Source organism: Phacochoerus africanus, chromosome 2 (genome assembly GCF_016906955.1).
Source record: "Phacochoerus africanus isolate WHEZ1 chromosome 2, ROS_Pafr_v1, whole genome shotgun sequence".
Classification (NCBI taxonomy): domain Eukaryota; kingdom Metazoa; phylum Chordata; class Mammalia; order Artiodactyla; family Suidae; genus Phacochoerus; species Phacochoerus africanus.
In genome coordinates this window covers 56,315,913-56,334,164 of record NC_062545.1, presented here as the reverse complement: position 1 = coordinate 56,334,164, position 18,252 = coordinate 56,315,913, and the positions used below count along the sequence as shown (strand labels likewise).

At 35.7% G+C, this 18,252-nt stretch overlaps 1 protein-coding gene across 1 annotated transcript; it reads right to left on the bottom strand.

The window, feature by feature from the left end:
• Positions 1-979: 979 nt before the first annotated feature.
• SPACA1 (sperm acrosome associated 1) lies at positions 980-17,834 on the bottom strand. Its single transcript, XM_047769351.1, has 6 exons — positions 17,550-17,834; positions 9,082-9,183; positions 8,257-8,363; positions 6,858-6,993; positions 1,790-1,910; positions 980-1,224 (listed from the first exon to the last, which is right to left on the bottom strand). Exons 1-6 carry the CDS (start codon positions 17,761-17,763, stop codon positions 1,068-1,070), a joined length of 837 nt encoding a protein of 278 aa, XP_047625307.1. The 5' UTR covers positions 17,764-17,834; the 3' UTR covers positions 980-1,067.
• Between the last annotated feature and the right edge of the window lie 418 nt (positions 17,835-18,252).

Here is an 18,252-nt window from a genome sequence, read left to right as displayed (position 1 = left end):
TGCCATATAACAAAAAGCATGGATAATTCCACAACACAGGCTATTTCTAGGCTACCGGAGGGAAGTATACCATCAACGCCCATTTACAACATCTTCTTCACAGATGTGCATAGTTTATGCTGTCATCAGACAAATCCCATAATAAGAGCAATAACGCTGGCATAGAATTTATCTGAACAAAAATTTAAGTGAATTTTGCACTATTATCATCACTTCTGAAAATTAATTTCTCATGAAGAGTACCAAATCAAATTATCTAACATCTGGTGTCTTGTTTGATAGCTGACCACAACTGGATCACATCATGACACAGCACATAAAGGAAGTGATAATATCCAGAAACAAGTTCTGAGATGTTATCACCTACACACCAAACATAGTGAATTGAAGGTATTTATCAGTGGCCATGAAAAACTCCTTAATTCACTGTTCCTGTGAGAAATACAGGGCATGCAAATTCATGTAATTTATTCAGTCATCTCCAAGTTTCTCTCTAGATCTTCCTTAAATATTTCCTATACATGATCATAATTAAAATACTTAATACATATAAAATGCTTTGAGTAATGCTTGGCACATAGTAGCTATCAACTAAATGTTGGTTGTTATTATTATTTCATGTCTTAAAAGTGATGCTTTGTATGCCATGCAGAGATTCTCAAGTATGGTTTTCTTTAAGTAAATTCAACCCAGTGCTCCCAGTGAGGAGAAAGTCTAATATGCAAGGCATCTTCTATATTTTATCTTTGTCTTGTTTGGGAGTACAAACAAGTGTGTATCACATTAGAAGTGATCAAAAATGTGTTTAAAATATCTGCGTGTGTACTCCTGGGTAAAAGCTACTGAGGAATTACCTGATATTGTAAAATTAAGGACAAATTAAAAATTTTTGATAACTCCATCACAAAGATGCACTGATTAAAACAGCCCCTTCTTATATTGCATTACCTTCAGACTATAATAAACACTTGCAGTATTGTTAAAGTATTTTGCTATATGGTTTATTTTTATAATAATGAATCTGATATGCTCTAATCTCCTTTGGTCTGTTATACATCACCCATACATCATTCATTCCATTCACTTAAAGCATCGTCTTCATGTCCAGGTATTTCTGTTGGTGACTGGTCAAGAGAAGTTGAATCTTTGTACTTCATTGAACTCAGCTCAGATTGTATCTCAGTTGTTGAGGCTTTTGATGCCCAGAAATCTTTGACTGCCGCCCTGGAAGAAGAAATTTTTTAAAATCTTTTATGAGATGAAAACTAAATAGATTTATATTTAGTTCTTTCCAAATAGAAGTGCCTCCTAAATCACAATTATTTTTAGCATGTGATGCATCCACTTCATTGTGATGACAGATGAGTCCTTAGCTGTACAAGAGATTATACTCACATAGGGATTAGAAATATTCTCATCTAAATTAATTAGTAGGTTATAATGACCAAGTTTTAAAGTTGTGAAAACCACAACTCGACAACACAAATATTCATTTAATAAACTCTTTTATTTAGCAACTACTATGTGAAATTGTAAAAACTGCACTTAAAAGCTTTCTCCTGGCTGGGGGCCAAGTCACGAGACAGGGTAGCTTGAACTAGGACAGTCCCGGGAGGGATGAAGACAGTTTCAGGACGCTGGTGAGAAGCACCATGGACAGAGCTTTGGATTCCTTGGACAAGGGAGGGGCAGATGAGGAAGAGGAGGAGGGGAAGGAGGAGGAGGAGGAGGAGATGGATGGATGGATGGCTAATCAAGGATGACAACTCAGTTTCAGTCCTTCACCTACCAGTTTACAATTATGAAGATCAGTACAAAGATCACGAATATACAGATAATAACTCCTATGGTCAGCACAAAAACTAGGACTGCATCAGTGTCTGGTCGGCTTGATCTTTTCATCTGCAATTCTAGAGAAAAAAACACATACCTGATGATTCTCACTACTGGAAAAAAAGGAAATGGATATCTAAATGGAAACTTTATATCTGGAAAAAAAAAACTCTAGAAAAACACAGAAAGCATTAGTGGAAAGAAAGTCATAATGAACTTGTTCTGCATGTTAGAGATGTCCTTTCAAACATGCAGAAAAGTTGAAAGAATTTGACAACAAACATCCATCTTTTTTTAGGGCTGCACCAGTGGCACATGGAGATTCCCAGGCCAGGGGTCAAATCAGAGCTACAGCAAGGCCAGATCTGAGCCATGTCTGCAACCTACACCACGGATCAAGGCAACGCGGGTCTTAACCTATTGGGCAAGGCCAGGAATTGAATCTATTTTTAGTTTTTCGAGAAACCTCCATACTGTTTTCCATAGTGGTTGTACCAATGTACATGCCCACCAACAATGTAAAAGGGTTTCCTTTTCTCCACACCCTCTCCAGCATGTATTATTTGTAGACTTTTTGATGATGGCCATTCTGGCTGGTATAACATGGTACCTCATAGTACTTTTGATTTGTATTTCTCTAATAATTAGGGATGTTGAGCAAGTTTTACGTGTTTTTTGGCAATCCATATGTCTTCTTTGGAGAAATGTCTATTTAGATCTTCTGCCCATTTTTTGTTGGATTGTTTGTTTTTTGATATTGAGCTGCTGGAGGTGTTTGCATATTTTGGAGATTAATCCCTTGTCAGTTGCTTCAATTACAAATATTTTCTCCCATTCCACAGGTTGTCTTTTCACTTTGATGATGGTCTACTTTGCTGTGCAGAAGCTTTTTAGTTTGACTTAGACCCATTTGTTTATATTTGCTTTTGTTTCCTTCTCTTTGGAGTCAGGTCTACAAAAATATTGCTAAGAGCTATACCAATAAAATTACTGCCTGTGTTTTTCTCTAGGAATTTTATGGGTTTAGGTCTTACATTCAAGGCTTTAATCCATTTTGAGTTAATTTTTGGGTATGATGTACAACAGTAACTTCCTTTCACTCTTTGGCATGTGGCTGTCCAATATTCTCAAGACCATTTTTTTGAAGACGAAGCTTTTAATTTTGATGAAGTCTAATTCCAATACTTCCTTTTATGGTGATTTTTTTTCATGTTTAAGAAGAGACCCTTGCCTATTCCTGAGTCATACAGATACTCTCCTATATTTCCTTTCTAAAGTTTAATGGTTTTAGCTTTCATATTTTGGGCTATAATACATCTCTAATTTTTGTATATGCAGTAAGGCAGGGGCTGAAGCTCAGTCTTCTTCATACAAATATCCAAACACCACTTTTAAATTAGCACTCTCTCCCATATCTTTTTGTTTTTCCTACAAATAAGGCTATTAAGGAGATGAAACCAGTCTATCATATACATCATTACATTGATACACTGTAAACTGATAAAAGTTCAATTTATATCAAGTTATTAGTTACTTGTGGCTCTTCTTGGTCCCTAAACCATAGACTCATAAAAGTTCACGTGAGGAAGAACCATTTAAAAGATCACCTGTATCCATGTATTTTAATATTTTAATTTTGGTAAGTATCACTCTAACAAATAATTCTCCTATAAGGGCAATCTCAACTGCTTATTCATCTGGATTTTCTTCCTATTCTTTACATACCATGGAGTATAATTTTCCATTTCCCTTAGTAATTCTTGAGCTATAAACTCAATTAAGTGAACTCATTAAATAATTCCAAATATGATGGAGAAGTTATACATCATATTTACACTCCAGCATTGTTACATTTTAAAAACCTTTTTTATTTATTTGTTTGTTTGTTTTTTTAATAGTAACAGTTTTCCAATGGCAGACTCTTATTTTTTTATTTTATTTTATTTTATTTTTTGTCTTTTTGTCTTTTTAGGATCACACCTGAGGCATATGGAGGTTCCCAGGCTAGAGGTCTAATCGGAGCAGTAGCTGGCAGCCTACACCACAGCCACAGCAATGTTGGATCCGAGCCGTGTCTTCGACCTACACCACAGCTCATGGCAATGCTGGATCCTTAACCCACTGAGCAAGGCCAGGGATCAAACCTGCAACCTCATGGTTCCTAGCCGGATTTGTTTCCGCTGCGCCACGACAGGAGCTCCAAAGATCTTTTTATTTTTGGTAACTTTAGATTTTTAGAAGCAGTGAGTTTTTTAAGCTCAAATTAAGAAAAAAAAAAAACACCTTTTGGGGTAAAACTTGATAAGAAGTAATGCAAAATTTCTTTCCATTTACCCATTACCCTGCAATAGTAGCCAAAAGAAGGTAGAGAATAAGAGGTATAAAGATTATAGTACATTTCAATGGTAGTCTTCTTGCAAGGGTCTCTTAGATTACTTTACATCTAATAAAAAATAATTTGCATTTCTACTGAAATTTTCTTATGAAAAACAGTCTGAATTTCGATGCTGCAACTTTTTAGAAAATCTAAGTTTGCGGTAATATTAGTTTCCTAAGGCCACCATAACAAAGTACCACTAAGTGGGTGATTTTAAAACATCAGAAATATATTGTCTCACTGTTCTGAAGGATAAACATCTGAATACAAGGTGTTGGTAAGGCCATGCTCTCTCAAATGGCTCTGGAGAGAGAAGCTTCCTCTCCTCTTCCAGCTTCTGGTAGCCCAGATGTTTCTTGGCTTGTGAGAGCATCACTCCAGTCTCTGTCCAATCTGCCTTCACATGGCTGTCTTCTCCCCGTGTGTAAGTGTTCACATACATTCTCCTCTCTCTGCATCACTGTGACAAGTTTCCTTCTTATAAGGACATCAATCATACTGGATTAAAGGTTCACTTTCCTCTAGTATGTATGACCTTGTCTTACCTGAACTAATTACATCTGCAACAACTCTGTTTCCAAACAAGGTGGACACATTTTGAGGTTCTAGGAGCTAGGACTTGAAAGTATCTTTTTTTTAGGGGGACATAATTCAATCAAAACAATGCCTGACTATGAAAGACAACTATTGTGGAAGTGAGAAATCTGTTATATGAGGGAATAGATGGTACATTTTCATTAATTAAGCCACATTCACCCTAAAATATTTCAACTCTTTTTTTTTTTTCACCATATTGTGTGGACATTTATAGCCAAAATATCTGTTTCATGTCTAAACAGCCAAAAGGGTCTGTCACAGTGGTATACTCAATCATCCTTTTTAAAAGAAACTAATAGATACCAAAGTTTTCTGAAAACATTTTGTCATTTAACCAGTGCATATGCTGATATGGCAGAGTCAGTCCACCAGCCCTGGAGAGCTAGCTACAAGAAAGGTCAACTTTGCTTCATTTGCTGATATTGGGATCTGTGCTCCAGCCCTTAACTTACACACTATCAAATGCATGTTGCCTTCTAATCAGAGGAAGAGCTAACCACTGAGCAGTTCTAACATGGACCAAGCTGAGAAGTGGGGACAAAAACTGAGAATGGCCCCTGAAACTTATAATATCATGAACTATGACTCATTGTGATATGTTTTAGTTGATGATCTCTGGTCATTTTTTTGCCTTTTATAGCACTTTATAGAAATTATCCTTTTAATAACTCTTGACATTCCAACATAGGAGTAAGGTTATTAACTTTTCTCATAAAGATTCTTTTTAAAGACACTGAACAAGGAGTTCCCTGCTGGTCTAGTACTTTTACCACTGTGGCCCAGGTTCAATCCCTAATCTGGGAACTGAGATCCCATATCAAGCTGCTTCATGCCATAGCCAAAAAATAAAAAAATAAAAACACTGAACAATAAAGTTACAATTAGTTTACTTTTTAAAAATAAGTCCCCAAACACCCTTGTTTCCAGTTCAGTAAAGGGTGTTATGTTTCATGGTATTTCCAGACTGCAGCTTGGGGTTGAGAAATAGCTTCAAGAAATCCATGAACTATCTTAAAGTTGGAGGTAACTTTTGGCATGTTTGTGTATGTGAGTATTTTTCTGAGAAAAGCTTCCTAAGCCTTGAATGGATTCTCAAAAGAATTTGTTGCCAAACCCCTCACACAACAACACAGATGACAACAATATAAATGGTTAAGAGCAACTCAACAAAAAGAAATTATTATTTGAATATAGAAGACATCATAGTTTAAACTGAAAAGACATGCACAAGGATCCTTTTGCAAGGGAAGCACAGTTTCTAACATGTAAATTTATGTTCAGGTCAAGATTTGCCTTTTGTGACATATACTAAGGACTGTACTACTGTTTCATAAAAAAAATTTCAAGGAGTTTCTGCCGTGCAATAGTGGGTTAAGAATCTGACTACAGCAGCTCAGGTTGCCGCAGACATACAGGTTCAGTCTCAGCCCAGTATAGTGGATTAAAGGATCCCGTGTTGCCACAGCTGTAGCATCGGTCACAGTTATGGCTTGGATTCAGTCCCTGGCCCAGGGAACTTCCATGTGCCATGAGTGGGGCCATAAAAAAAATTCTTCAAATGAATAATTTTTAGAAGATATGCTTTGACATAATGTTTCTTAATTTTACTTTACTGTTATCAAGATCTTTGTTAATCATCCATAAGAATTCTATGTATCCATTTTCTGTGATAGAAGTAAAGGTAAGAATATAATTCAAGTTAAAGGACTGTTCTTTGGAGATACTTCAGGGATATACCAATTTTTCCAAAGTCAGGGACATCTGATTCTACTTTGTGGGGAAAAAAAAAAAGAATGAAGTAGTAGTACCACGTTGTAGAAAGATCTAAATGCCATAAAACTAATGGCTTTCAAAATGTGATCTCTGGACCAACAGCACTTAGGAACTTGTTAGAAATAGAAATTCTTGTGTCAACCCCACTCAAGATCTACAGAGTCAGAAACTATGAGGGGTCAGGCTGGTGACTGGTGGTTTAACAAGCCCTCCAGGTGATTTTGATATTCTTTAAAGTTTGAGATTTAAGCAAACCAAAACATTGCTGGGTACTTACCAGCTGTTGTATAGACTGTGAATTTAATAGTTGCTACTATTTCATTATTGTCCAATGTTTCACACTGGAAAGCCATGGGGTGAGTTTCCCTTTGAACCTCCAGGATTGCTGAATCATTTGCAAGTATAATGGCTTGCTATTTTAAAAGAAAAAAAAAGATATCAACATTCTTCATGTAAGCTTAAGATCAGGAAACATTTATTTCTAAAACAAAACAAGAGTCACTTTCAGTCCAGGACAGTAATTAATTATGCACATGGGTTTTAAAGTCAGAAAATACAGATAACAAGGACCACCTTCCTGCCTATGTAAAGCAGAATCAGTTAGTCTCTGTATCTCAGCTAAAGCTGGTCCTCTTTGGGTTCTTTGTCAGTGGATTTGACTAATCATGGACTTACAATATTCAGAAAAAAAAAATCCAGAAAGTTCATTCCAAAAAGCAAAACTTGAATTGGTTGTATGGTGCTATGTACGTAGCATTTACTCTGTATTTACAACTATTTATATAGTATTTACATTGTACTAGGTATTCAAAGGATATAGGAGGATATAAGTATGTTATATGCAAATACTATATATTTTATATAAGGGACTTGAGCATCCCCAATTTTGATATCTGGAGAGGTCCTGGAATTAATCTCCTGAAGATACTGAGCAATGACTGTACTTATCTGTAAAATGAGTATAATGATAGGAATTACCTCATAGACTGTTATATGGGTAAAAGAAACTAGCACTTGGTGTGTGTCTGGCACTTGGTAAACACTCAATTAATGTTAGCTGCTGTTATCATTATACACCTCCTATATATACAAATGAAAATCTTGCTTCAAAATAGAACACTTTATACAAAACAGATGTTTTTAGGTTCCGGTAATAGCTGGCCCTAAGACATTATGTAAAGCCTTAACTACACTAAATAATGAAAAATTTAAATTCCAATAGTAATAAAGTTGTATGACTTTAAGTTCATTTTTACAAATTACACCCCCCTACTTTTACGGCTGCACTCGTGGCATATGGAAGTTCTGGGGCCGGGGGTTGAATTGGATGTGCAACTGTGGCTTATATGACACCACAGCAATACCAGATCCAAGCCACATCTGCAACCTATGCCACAGCTTATAGCAATGCTGGATCCTTAACCCACTGAGCCAGACCAGGGATCAAACCCGCATCCTCAGAGAGATAGTATTTACATTGTACTAGGTATTCAAAGGATATAGGAGGATATAAGTATGTTATATGCAAGTGCTATATATATTTTACAACCTGCTAAGCCACAACAGGAACTCTGAAAACTGCTTTTTTAAAGAGAAGGTTTTATGAACACCATCAAGGACTAGGAGACAAATCTTATCACTCGGTAGAAAGCAGCAAATTACATATCATTACTCACTTGGTTTGGCCTTAGAAGTCTCCAAACATATTTGAAACGGTTTACAGGAGATGTATGAACACATGACAGTCTAACACTTTCGAGATTTTCTGAAATTGGTTTACCCCCTGGAAAAAAGAAAAATTAAATACACATATACTGAATGGGCACTGTAAATTGCTTTATACACAATACTACTTTTTAAAGTCACCTCCAATTTTAAAACCAGTTACATGCTAGAAGTTATCAAATGTATTACTGAAAGTTTGACTATAGAGGAGCAGAGAGGCGTCATGGACACAAAAATAAAGTCACCAAAAGAAGCAGGTAGCAAACACCAGAGCTGTCTGTTCCTTCAGCAGAATAAAGTATGGGGAAGAGATATTAGTGATCTACTAAACTTTGAGATCGAGTAGCAGCTTTCAATTTACTGGTTAGGGACACCCCCCACCCCACCTTACCCATGCTTAGACCTAACGAAATCTCTGACTAGAGCATGGCTCTCCAAGTTCTCAGTGTAAGGTTTACCAATCTACTGATAAACTATCACAACCAAAATGCCAAAAGCATTTAACTAAAGGACAGCCTCAATCACAAACCTTGAGAGCAACAAAGTTCCAGGTATTAGACAGAATATATGTTAAATCTAGACATCACTGAAAAAGGTTAAGGCAAACACAGAAAGAGCTATAACTGCCTAGAGAAGTGAAATTTTAAGTTTTCTTATGATCTCCTTTTGCTGTATCATTTGGTCATCTTCTTCCACTCATGGCAACCTGAGGTTAAGGATATTTTCCCAGAATGGACTCTTCCCCCAGTCTCCCTCCAGTGCAACATCCAACTCACAGCCACAATCTACTGGTCCACGGCATTCTTCTACTCGTACGATACACTTGGATTCACCACCAGGGCATCCATTGGTTAATATGACTTCTCTGATACCAACACCTTTGGTAAAAGAAATAGGCAAGAGTTAAGAAAAACAAATTCCAGAATTTCTTTACTCTTCCACCTAGGTCTTTTTTGAGACTTTCCTCCTAATTTCAGAAATTAAATTCCTAAATTCAGGGTGATAACATTTAGATTTTTTTTTAGGTCCCTCATTTTGAATTGTTTCATAAGACAGCATTTTACAAAGTGAGTTACATGAAACACTAGTTTCTCTGGTTGTTACCAGAGAAAAAGGATTTTATCATTATATATACTTGGAAATTATACATTAAATAAAATGAAAGGAAGCTCTTTCCTCAGAATTTTAGGGGAACTTTTAATATGCTAGTAAATTAATGTGATATTATGTGTAAATATTCATTGATCTAAGATGTAAAATTTTTCATTTTAACATATCTGAAAATAGAATGCACCTTAGAATTGACAGCATGTCAAGACTGGCAGCATTTTTCCTTTTTAGAGATGCATAAAATGTGTTTATTACAACCAATAAAGTCTTAGATTTGATGAAACACAGTAGTACACAGGATCTTTCAAATTTATTTGACCATGGAACTCTGGGGGTGGGGGTGGGCTGGAGCTTGTACAGGAAATTGCAAAAATTACATTTTAACATAAATGATGTTTTTAAAATACTTAGGTTGGTAAAATATCTGTATTACATGTATCAGAACAGACTATTAACTATCAAATCTCCATTTCCATAAAGATATTCTCAATAGAATTGCCACATATTTCATCACAAGAAATTGTCTTTACTGACCAACCTCAGATCTCTACGGAGTTTGCCCTACCATTATCTGAATTGAAGGAAGCAATAAAAAGCTAGTTCAGTGACATGCTGAACATGTCCTGTGATAAATGACCTGTGATAAGACTGTGTCATCACAAGCTAAGGAAGAGTACATCTTGATTTTCTTGTGGGCAAGTTGTTAATCATAAAACCCATTTTCGAGGGCAAGGGAAAGCTGAAGTTTAGAGATGGCTTATAATAGTACTTCTCAAACTCTAGAGTGTATGCAAAATACTTGGAGATCTTAACTAATATGCAAATTCTGGTTTGGTAAGTAGTCTGCAGTAGGTCCTGAGGTTCTGCATTTCTAAGCTCTCAGGTGATGGTGATATAGCTAGTCTGTGAACCAAACTTTGAGTAGCAAGGGAGAGAACTCCATGTGAGATAAGGAGATGGAAGGTTGGAGGGAGAAGGGCCTCTTGATTAAAAGAAATGTTTAAGAATGGCTGCAGTATGGCTCCACTTGAATTTATGAATGGTACTTTTCTAGAGGCATAATCCCATTCTGAAGTACATAAATATTTTCCAAGCAGGTATTTTATGTATTTATTTACTCAAATACGGCTCATGCAATGATGTGTATAGATGTGAGATTTTCTCTAAGTCCATGCTTTAAAATCTGCCTGTTTATTCTAAGAAAATTTTTTGACTGTTAAAACATTGTTTTGAGAATTTGATAGACCTTTCACTAAAGCATTTTTTCCTTTAAATAGTTATAAATTGAAAATACTTTTAGAAGACTTAAAAATATTATAGATGTGAAATATTGCCTTTTATGATTTATTCTTCTCCTTAGAATTTATCACCATCTGACAAATTATATATTATTTTTCATATTATTTATCTCTCTGCCCCTACTAAAATATACACTCCTTGAAAGTAGAGAGTTTCCACTGCTTTGTTCACTGCTGTTACAGGTGCAAGGAATAGAGAATAGCGTATGCAACAAAATTTAAAAAAATAATAATAATAATTTGTTGAATAAACATGTACAATATATAATTTCTGAACTACATCTTTAAATAATAGAGGACAATATCAATTACTAGACCTGTCATAAAAATTCTCTACCTGTGAAAATTTCTCAAGTAAGCAGCAGCAGATGTGAATTGCAAATGAATAAGGTTTTTTACACAGATACCTCTCATTTTCTGACTCTGACTCACTAAGAAGGTAAGGTAAAAAACAGGTTTAAAACTATCTCAAGACATGGAAAATAGAATTCTGGTTGCCAGGGGTTGAGGGGAGTAGGAAATTAGTGCTTAACTGGTGAGAGATTTCAGTCTAGGATGATGAAAAAGTTCTGGGGAGGATCAGGGTACTGACTGCACATCAATGTGAATGCACTTAATGTCACTAAATTGCACATTTGAAAAATGGTTAAAATAGTAAATTTTATGTTAGGTATATTTTAGCATCATTTAAAAATTCTATCTCAAATAAAAATAATTCAGGTATAATTTTAAATAAAAAACAAAAAAATACATGCTGTTCTGATCCATATTTGCACGAACTCTGTCTTTTTACCCTCTGGATTCTGTCCCTCCCTCCTGTCACTGTCTTTTTTCCGAGGCAAATTCTATTTAGAATAAACTTAATTTCATTGTGAATTATCTAGTGCATTCCCATCATGCTAGTCTACAGTGGTTCTCACAAGGTGGACTTTTTTAAAAGACCACACACACACACACACACACACACACACACACACACAAAGATGGTCTTTTAAAAAGCAGCATCAGCTTCATTTGTGAACTTGTTGAGAAATACAAATTCTTAGAACCCTCCAAAGGTCTGAAGCAGGCCCAGAAATCCGTATTTTAACAAGCCTTTCAGGCACTGAAGGTGGAACACTGTTCTATTATAGCATGTTTAGTCTTAATCCCACCCACATGTAAAAGATTTTATGTCCAATTTCTATCCAAGGAATGGTCAAAATAAGTCAGAGTCTTTGAATATTATTTTCTCCACAAAACCTCTTCTCTCCATGACATATAAATTGGAAAAATGTAGAATTTAGAATAGACTGTTACAAATAAGCAAATTTCTTGATTTGCCAACACAGTATGTGGGAAGACATCTGTGAGATGCATCAGATCTTTCATCTTCTGAACATCTGTGAGATATAAAGTTCTACTTTGGTGAAAACAGTTTATGTGCCAAAAAATTATATATATATATATATATATATATATATGTATATGTATATATATATATACATGGAGCTGGCTTAAAGTAAGACTAAGGGGTAATGAACTAAAAATATCCTACCTTTCAGTTTTGTGTGTGAATCACAGTTATTAGAAATGGAAACCAGTGAAAGATGAATGAGAGTACACATTTCCCACCCCACTCCTGCCCCCACCTCCCAGCCAAATACAGTATTCTTTATCTACTTGCTCTATGCCACTTACCACACGTAACGGTGCACATCCCAAATTCTACTTCTTTGACTACCGTCTTATTTGAAACTAAACATAAATGCAAAAATACATTATTTAATCATAGGAAAACTTTTCTAAGTGAAAAACTCTTACTTGGATATGGAGGATACAAGCATTTACCATATGAGAAGCAAACATTTTTTAAGTTCCATTTCTAATACATCCTCTATTACTGTTTAAATCAAAATAAAAGTAAACCTTTAAAGAATTATATTAGGAAATAACTCACAAAGAATTATATTCAAACCTCGTATATAACTTAAAAATAATTTTTTCATCAGTTTAATGCACTGTGAGTTAAAGTTACATGGAAGGTCAGAAAAATACAAAATATCCTGCCAATTGTAGAGCCCATTTTTTCTCTATTTTCTCAATTTTTCTCTATTTTCCAAAAAAAAAAATTAGTGCATTATTTTTATCTAAAAAGAAGTCTGTATGCAAGGTATTCATTAAAATTATGTTACAGATTGATTCTACTCAGTCTCAGGTTAAGATGGTAAATTATTACTAAGAATGTATTTCAACACCTTATTTGGCAGGATAATCTAGGACTACAGTAGTATTTGAGTAAATATGATTGATTTTAAATCTCCTAAGATGTTTCTCTTTTTCTAACTGTTCTGAAATTTGACATGAATTCCACTAGCTGTAGCATATAATCAATTCTTCATAGCTCAGATTAGGACTAAAATCTCAAGAAAAATTAAATGAGGTGTTAGAAGGTAATTTTTAAAATGCATCATGCCCTAAGGCAACAATATTACATGGAAAAACGCATCAAAGTTGGAGTCCAAATTGCTTCTTCTAGTACTAATTAGCTATTCTGCTATTCTGAATTTGGGCAAATCACTTAAACTCTGTCAGGTCTAATTAAACCCTCTGTAAAATCTGAAAAGGAGAACCTATCTCATTGATTATTATAAGAATTAAATGTGATAATGTGTGTGCAAACATTCTGTGCACTACAAAGACACTTAAGATACCATAACCACATTCATACACTTAATTCATTTTATAGTTATTTCATATCATTCCAAGATTTTTTTTCCTATTTTGATTACTGTAACTTTTCATAAACACTTCTATACTTATAAGCATCAAATGCAGTGCCTTGAATACATAGTAAGCAAATATATACTTGATGTATATATAAGTAAATAAATATCAACTTTGTTAAATAATTTGGACTGTCATGATGCTCAATTCTGAATTGACATTTCTGCTTGAAATGCTTGGATACCTTCTGCTGGTACATTATAAAATATAAAGTAAAAACTAAATCTTGAACATAGAAAACACATGTAGGAGAATGAGTAATAGACTAATTTTAAATATAACCTCCTTTCAAAATCCATTCAAAAAAAAAAAATCAGCTCTACTATGCTACTTTAGGAAACTTAAATTCTCCTAAATCTAGAAAAAAACATGAGGTTTAATCTGATGGTATCTAAAGTTCCTTTTGGCTTTGACTATTGAGTTTTCATTAGGTTAATCGAAGACTTTCCTTTTGGTGGAAATCCTACAAGGGTGGGTCAGGGAAGTTACATTTATCTGGACTTGCGTGGTATTTGTCAAAATTTCCCATTATAAGCCTATGGAGAAAAAGATGTGTAACTTATTAAATCAGATCCACTGATACTAATTAATCGGTTGGTGTCATGTGTTATGAGTGATATGTCCTAGTTGAAATTTTAATTAATGATTTGAAAAATATTGATATCATGCTGATTGAACGTGGGGACCATGCAAAAACTAGGGAGGATAGCAAATATGTTTGAAGATAAATCTGGATCTAAAACTGACAGGGTGGAATAATGGGCAAATCTAACAAAATGAGACCTTAGAGAAATAAAAAGTCCTGCACATAGAGATAAAAAAGTTAACTGCTCCCAAAATATCTTATAGGCTGTCTTAATTTGATAGAACATGTGAAAATGAGTGGAGAATTCAACAGTGAATTCAATAGGAGTCAAGAGTGGGATGAAGCTTTCCTAAAAACCTACTGGGTCTTAGACTGTGCTAATGAAGGCCTGGATCCAGGATGATGCAAATAATGATCCTTATCTTTTTTGTTCTGGACAGATCCTAAAATGTTCTCTTCAATTCTGGATAGCACACCTTAATTGTTGTTGGTATATACCATCAGAAACCCATTTTAATATTTGAGTTTCTTTTTTGAGAACTGACTTGCAAGGTTGATATTTCTTGACTTTTATTCTTTCTTAAGCGGTCTTCCAAAAAGAGAGAAAATTAGTTATATTTATACAAGATAAAACCCATTTTTTTGATAAAACCCATTTTATAGAATAAAACGTTCTACTTTTTGATTATTACATAGGCCTATTGTTGGTCTCTTTTATAAATCTAAGGGAATCCTCTTATAAAAGGTATATGGGTGTATATACAAAAGGCAAAGGGGTATAAAAGGTATATGTATAAACTAACATAATAGCTTAGTGATTTTTCCTGTATTTTGAAACATTTTGTATCATCCATAGGGACAGATTTCATTATTACTCATCTATTATTCCCAACTGTATTTTTAACAAAGACTAAAAAATAATAAAATAGAAGAATGGTGGAAACTGTCTAGAATGATGATGTAGTAGTGAAATAAATCATAGCTATTATGTCATCCCTTGTTTTCTTATTGCTTTGTCCTAAGTATTGCATCATCGTTCAGGAAGATAGTCCAGAAGCACCTTTCTTGTAGTCTATTTTTAGCCTTCATTGAACACAGTTAGGATTTAAAATTTTGTTTGTTTATAATGACAGAGAAGAAAATTGATGTAGCAACACATTTCACAATTATTAAGTGAATCAGAAGAGAGACAAATAACAGCACTTTAGATGCTAATGGTGAAATTGATTCCGTGAGCAAAATGAAGGATATCTTAGATGAATACTTGAGGTGAATTTTCTCTAACTCAAGAATTAGTGAATAAACATTATATTTTGAAGGATAAAAAAAGATATATGGTATTCTCATCCACTTAAGTCTTTCAACAGGAAAGACTTGATCCTAAAATATTTTGTGAAAATAAGCTACACCATACTATTTTGCTAAAAGGATGTGGACATCATTCTTTTCTTTTTTAAGGTGCTTATACATCAGCATGCACTTGATATGCTTGTAAATGAACAAATCATGATGACAGGTTGTAGATATAAAGGTGATCAAAACAAACAAACAAACAAACAGATGATGCAGAAATGAATAAAATTCATTGGACCAATCATTCCAACTGGTGTTTATAAATCTAAAATGAAAACTTCTGCAATTATGGAGTAAGGAAGAGAGCAGTCTTCTTTTCAACAAATATGTGCCTTTGTAGTTTTCAAAAGTATTGTGTTTTGACAATGCAATTGCAAAGAGAACCAGAGTAATAATAAGCTAGATTATGCTAGGGATGTACTTGAAATCTGGAATCAGTATTTATAAAATGGATACTTTCCAGATTCACATGTAACAGCTGACGAGCCCTCAGTTGCATTCAGAGCACTTTGTCCTTGTAGGGTATACATTTCCTCAAAACCAGGAAACATGAATAAAAACTTGGAGTTTTCCATGTTTAAATTATTACTAAAATTTCAAGTGAGTTGTTTTCACTATCCTTTCACTTTTGCAAGTTATTTGTAAAATACTTTAAAAGCAAAAAAAAAAAAATTTAAGCCCATTGTATAGTAACTGGTGATGATGGTTTTTACTGGTTCATGAGGGTTAAGAAGGGCTTTGCTAAGTTTTAATAATGGGTCTGGAAATGTTTAGAGCTCAGACAACCCAGATTGCTTAAAGTTCTGGATTCTCACAGTTTCCAGGAAAAAGCAGCTATGTATGAAGTTGTATATATTAAATGGTATACAGATTCCCTGAAGTTCACAGAAGCAGAAAATGAGACATTGAAAGAATACAAAACTTACCTACATCTGACTTTGAATAAAATGGGTTTAGCTCCCATCTGGTTTAGCTTAAACTCTAGCATTTTACAGCTAAAACTATCCCTTGAACCAGTTTAATACTAAAATTGTTAACTCAATTACTTTTAAAATTAGAGGGAAACAACAGAAACTCTGCTTTAAAACATGTTCTCTTCTACCCTAGTCCTTTCTTTTTCATATTTCCAAAGTCAAGGAGCTCACCAAGCTTTCTGAAATGCAGTGTTACCAAGAAAAACAGCACAAACCTCAATTCCACCATTAACCTCAGATAGTCAATGTCTTTATGCCACTGAGGGTCACTATATGTCATCAGGAAATAAAAGAATGGCTGATAAACACAGCACGTACTTTCATGTATAGGAGACACAAGACTTCCAAGGATATTAAAAGAATCTCAGCTGGTTCACTTATGGGTGGAAGGGAATCATTCTTCTTTAGGTGGCAAACCTGCAACTGAGCTTTTACCTACCATTATTTGAGTTACTAATCAATATAACAAGGACAATGGCTTGTCAAGTTTTATTGCTTAATGAGCCAGGAGAATAAGGTAAATTTATGTACCAAACACAGGCTCATTCTTTCTTGGTTAGCATGTATAGTACCTAACAAAGCCTCTAGTTGAGCCCCTTGAAAGATGTTTTCTACTACCACCGTTCCTTTGTGGTTCAAGGTTGAAATAAAACACCACCACAGCACAGAGGTGCTCAATGGTGGGGGCTGCATGAAGCTGACATGGGGCTTCCAAGCAATTTTGTCTGCAGACTGGTCACAGTGAGGGGAATTCGGAACTCCTTTGAATTCCAACCTAAAGTGTAAATGCGAAATGGGGAAAAACTTCAAGCAATTTGGAACCTTAAAAAAAAACAAAACAAAACAAAAAAAAACCTACAATGGGAAAGATAAAACATAATCACTAGGGGAGTCAAATAGCTCCCCTTGGTAAGACCAGTATTTAGTAATATTTCTGTAGCAATTTCCATATATGCACTCTTCTATCTTGCCGTTGTCTTAGCGAATTAGCACATCTTTTTTTCAAGGCCATTAGCTATGCAATAATGTATAAATTCGGGTCTGTTTTGGGGAGAGCTCTACAAAAGTTAACATGTATAATTCTCATCGTCCTCAAAGAGCAGGGAAGGTCTGACCCTTAACAGGTGCCTCAGGGTTCCCGCCAAGGAGCCTCCAGCCCTCACCATCCTGCTCGGCCTCAGCTTGGGGCTCGTTCTCGACCTCGCTGTCATTCTCGGCCTCCTCCTCGCCCTCGTTCTCGCCCTCACTGACCAAGCTGGGATCTTGGACGGCGGTGACGTTGATCCCGCACGTCGACTGGAGGCCCGCCAGGAGCAGCCAGCCGACCGTCAGCAGCAGCCCAGCGGAGCAGCCCGCGCCCCCGGGGCTCATGGTTCTCGGCCCTGACTGCCGCCCAAGGCGCAGTCACAGCCGCCCGCTCCCAACAAGAGGTGCGACGAAAAGAGGAGCCACCTGACTCCGAACTCACACACCGTGTCCCGGTAACCATTGAGGCGTCACAGCTCGTCACCTGTGCGCGGAGCCCCACAGAACACGCCTTCACCGCCGAGGCTCCACGCGGGCCACTGCCGAAGGCGCTCAGGCCACGCCCCTCCCCTTCCGAGTCTCAGGCCATCCTGGGTGCTGGGCGGAGCTCTGCGTCTTGCACTTCCTCAATTGATGGGCAGCGGGCCAACCGCTGCCTTGCTCACTCAACCTGCTTTCTTCTAAAAGACGGTCAACCTTCCTGCATTTACTCCTCTCCAAACCGGACTCCCTAGACCCTCGAGCACCTTCCATGTGACTTAGCTTCAAATTCCTTATGCACAATATCCAGATTGACATGTATCAAAAACGATTCGTCATAGCTTTGTTAAGTGG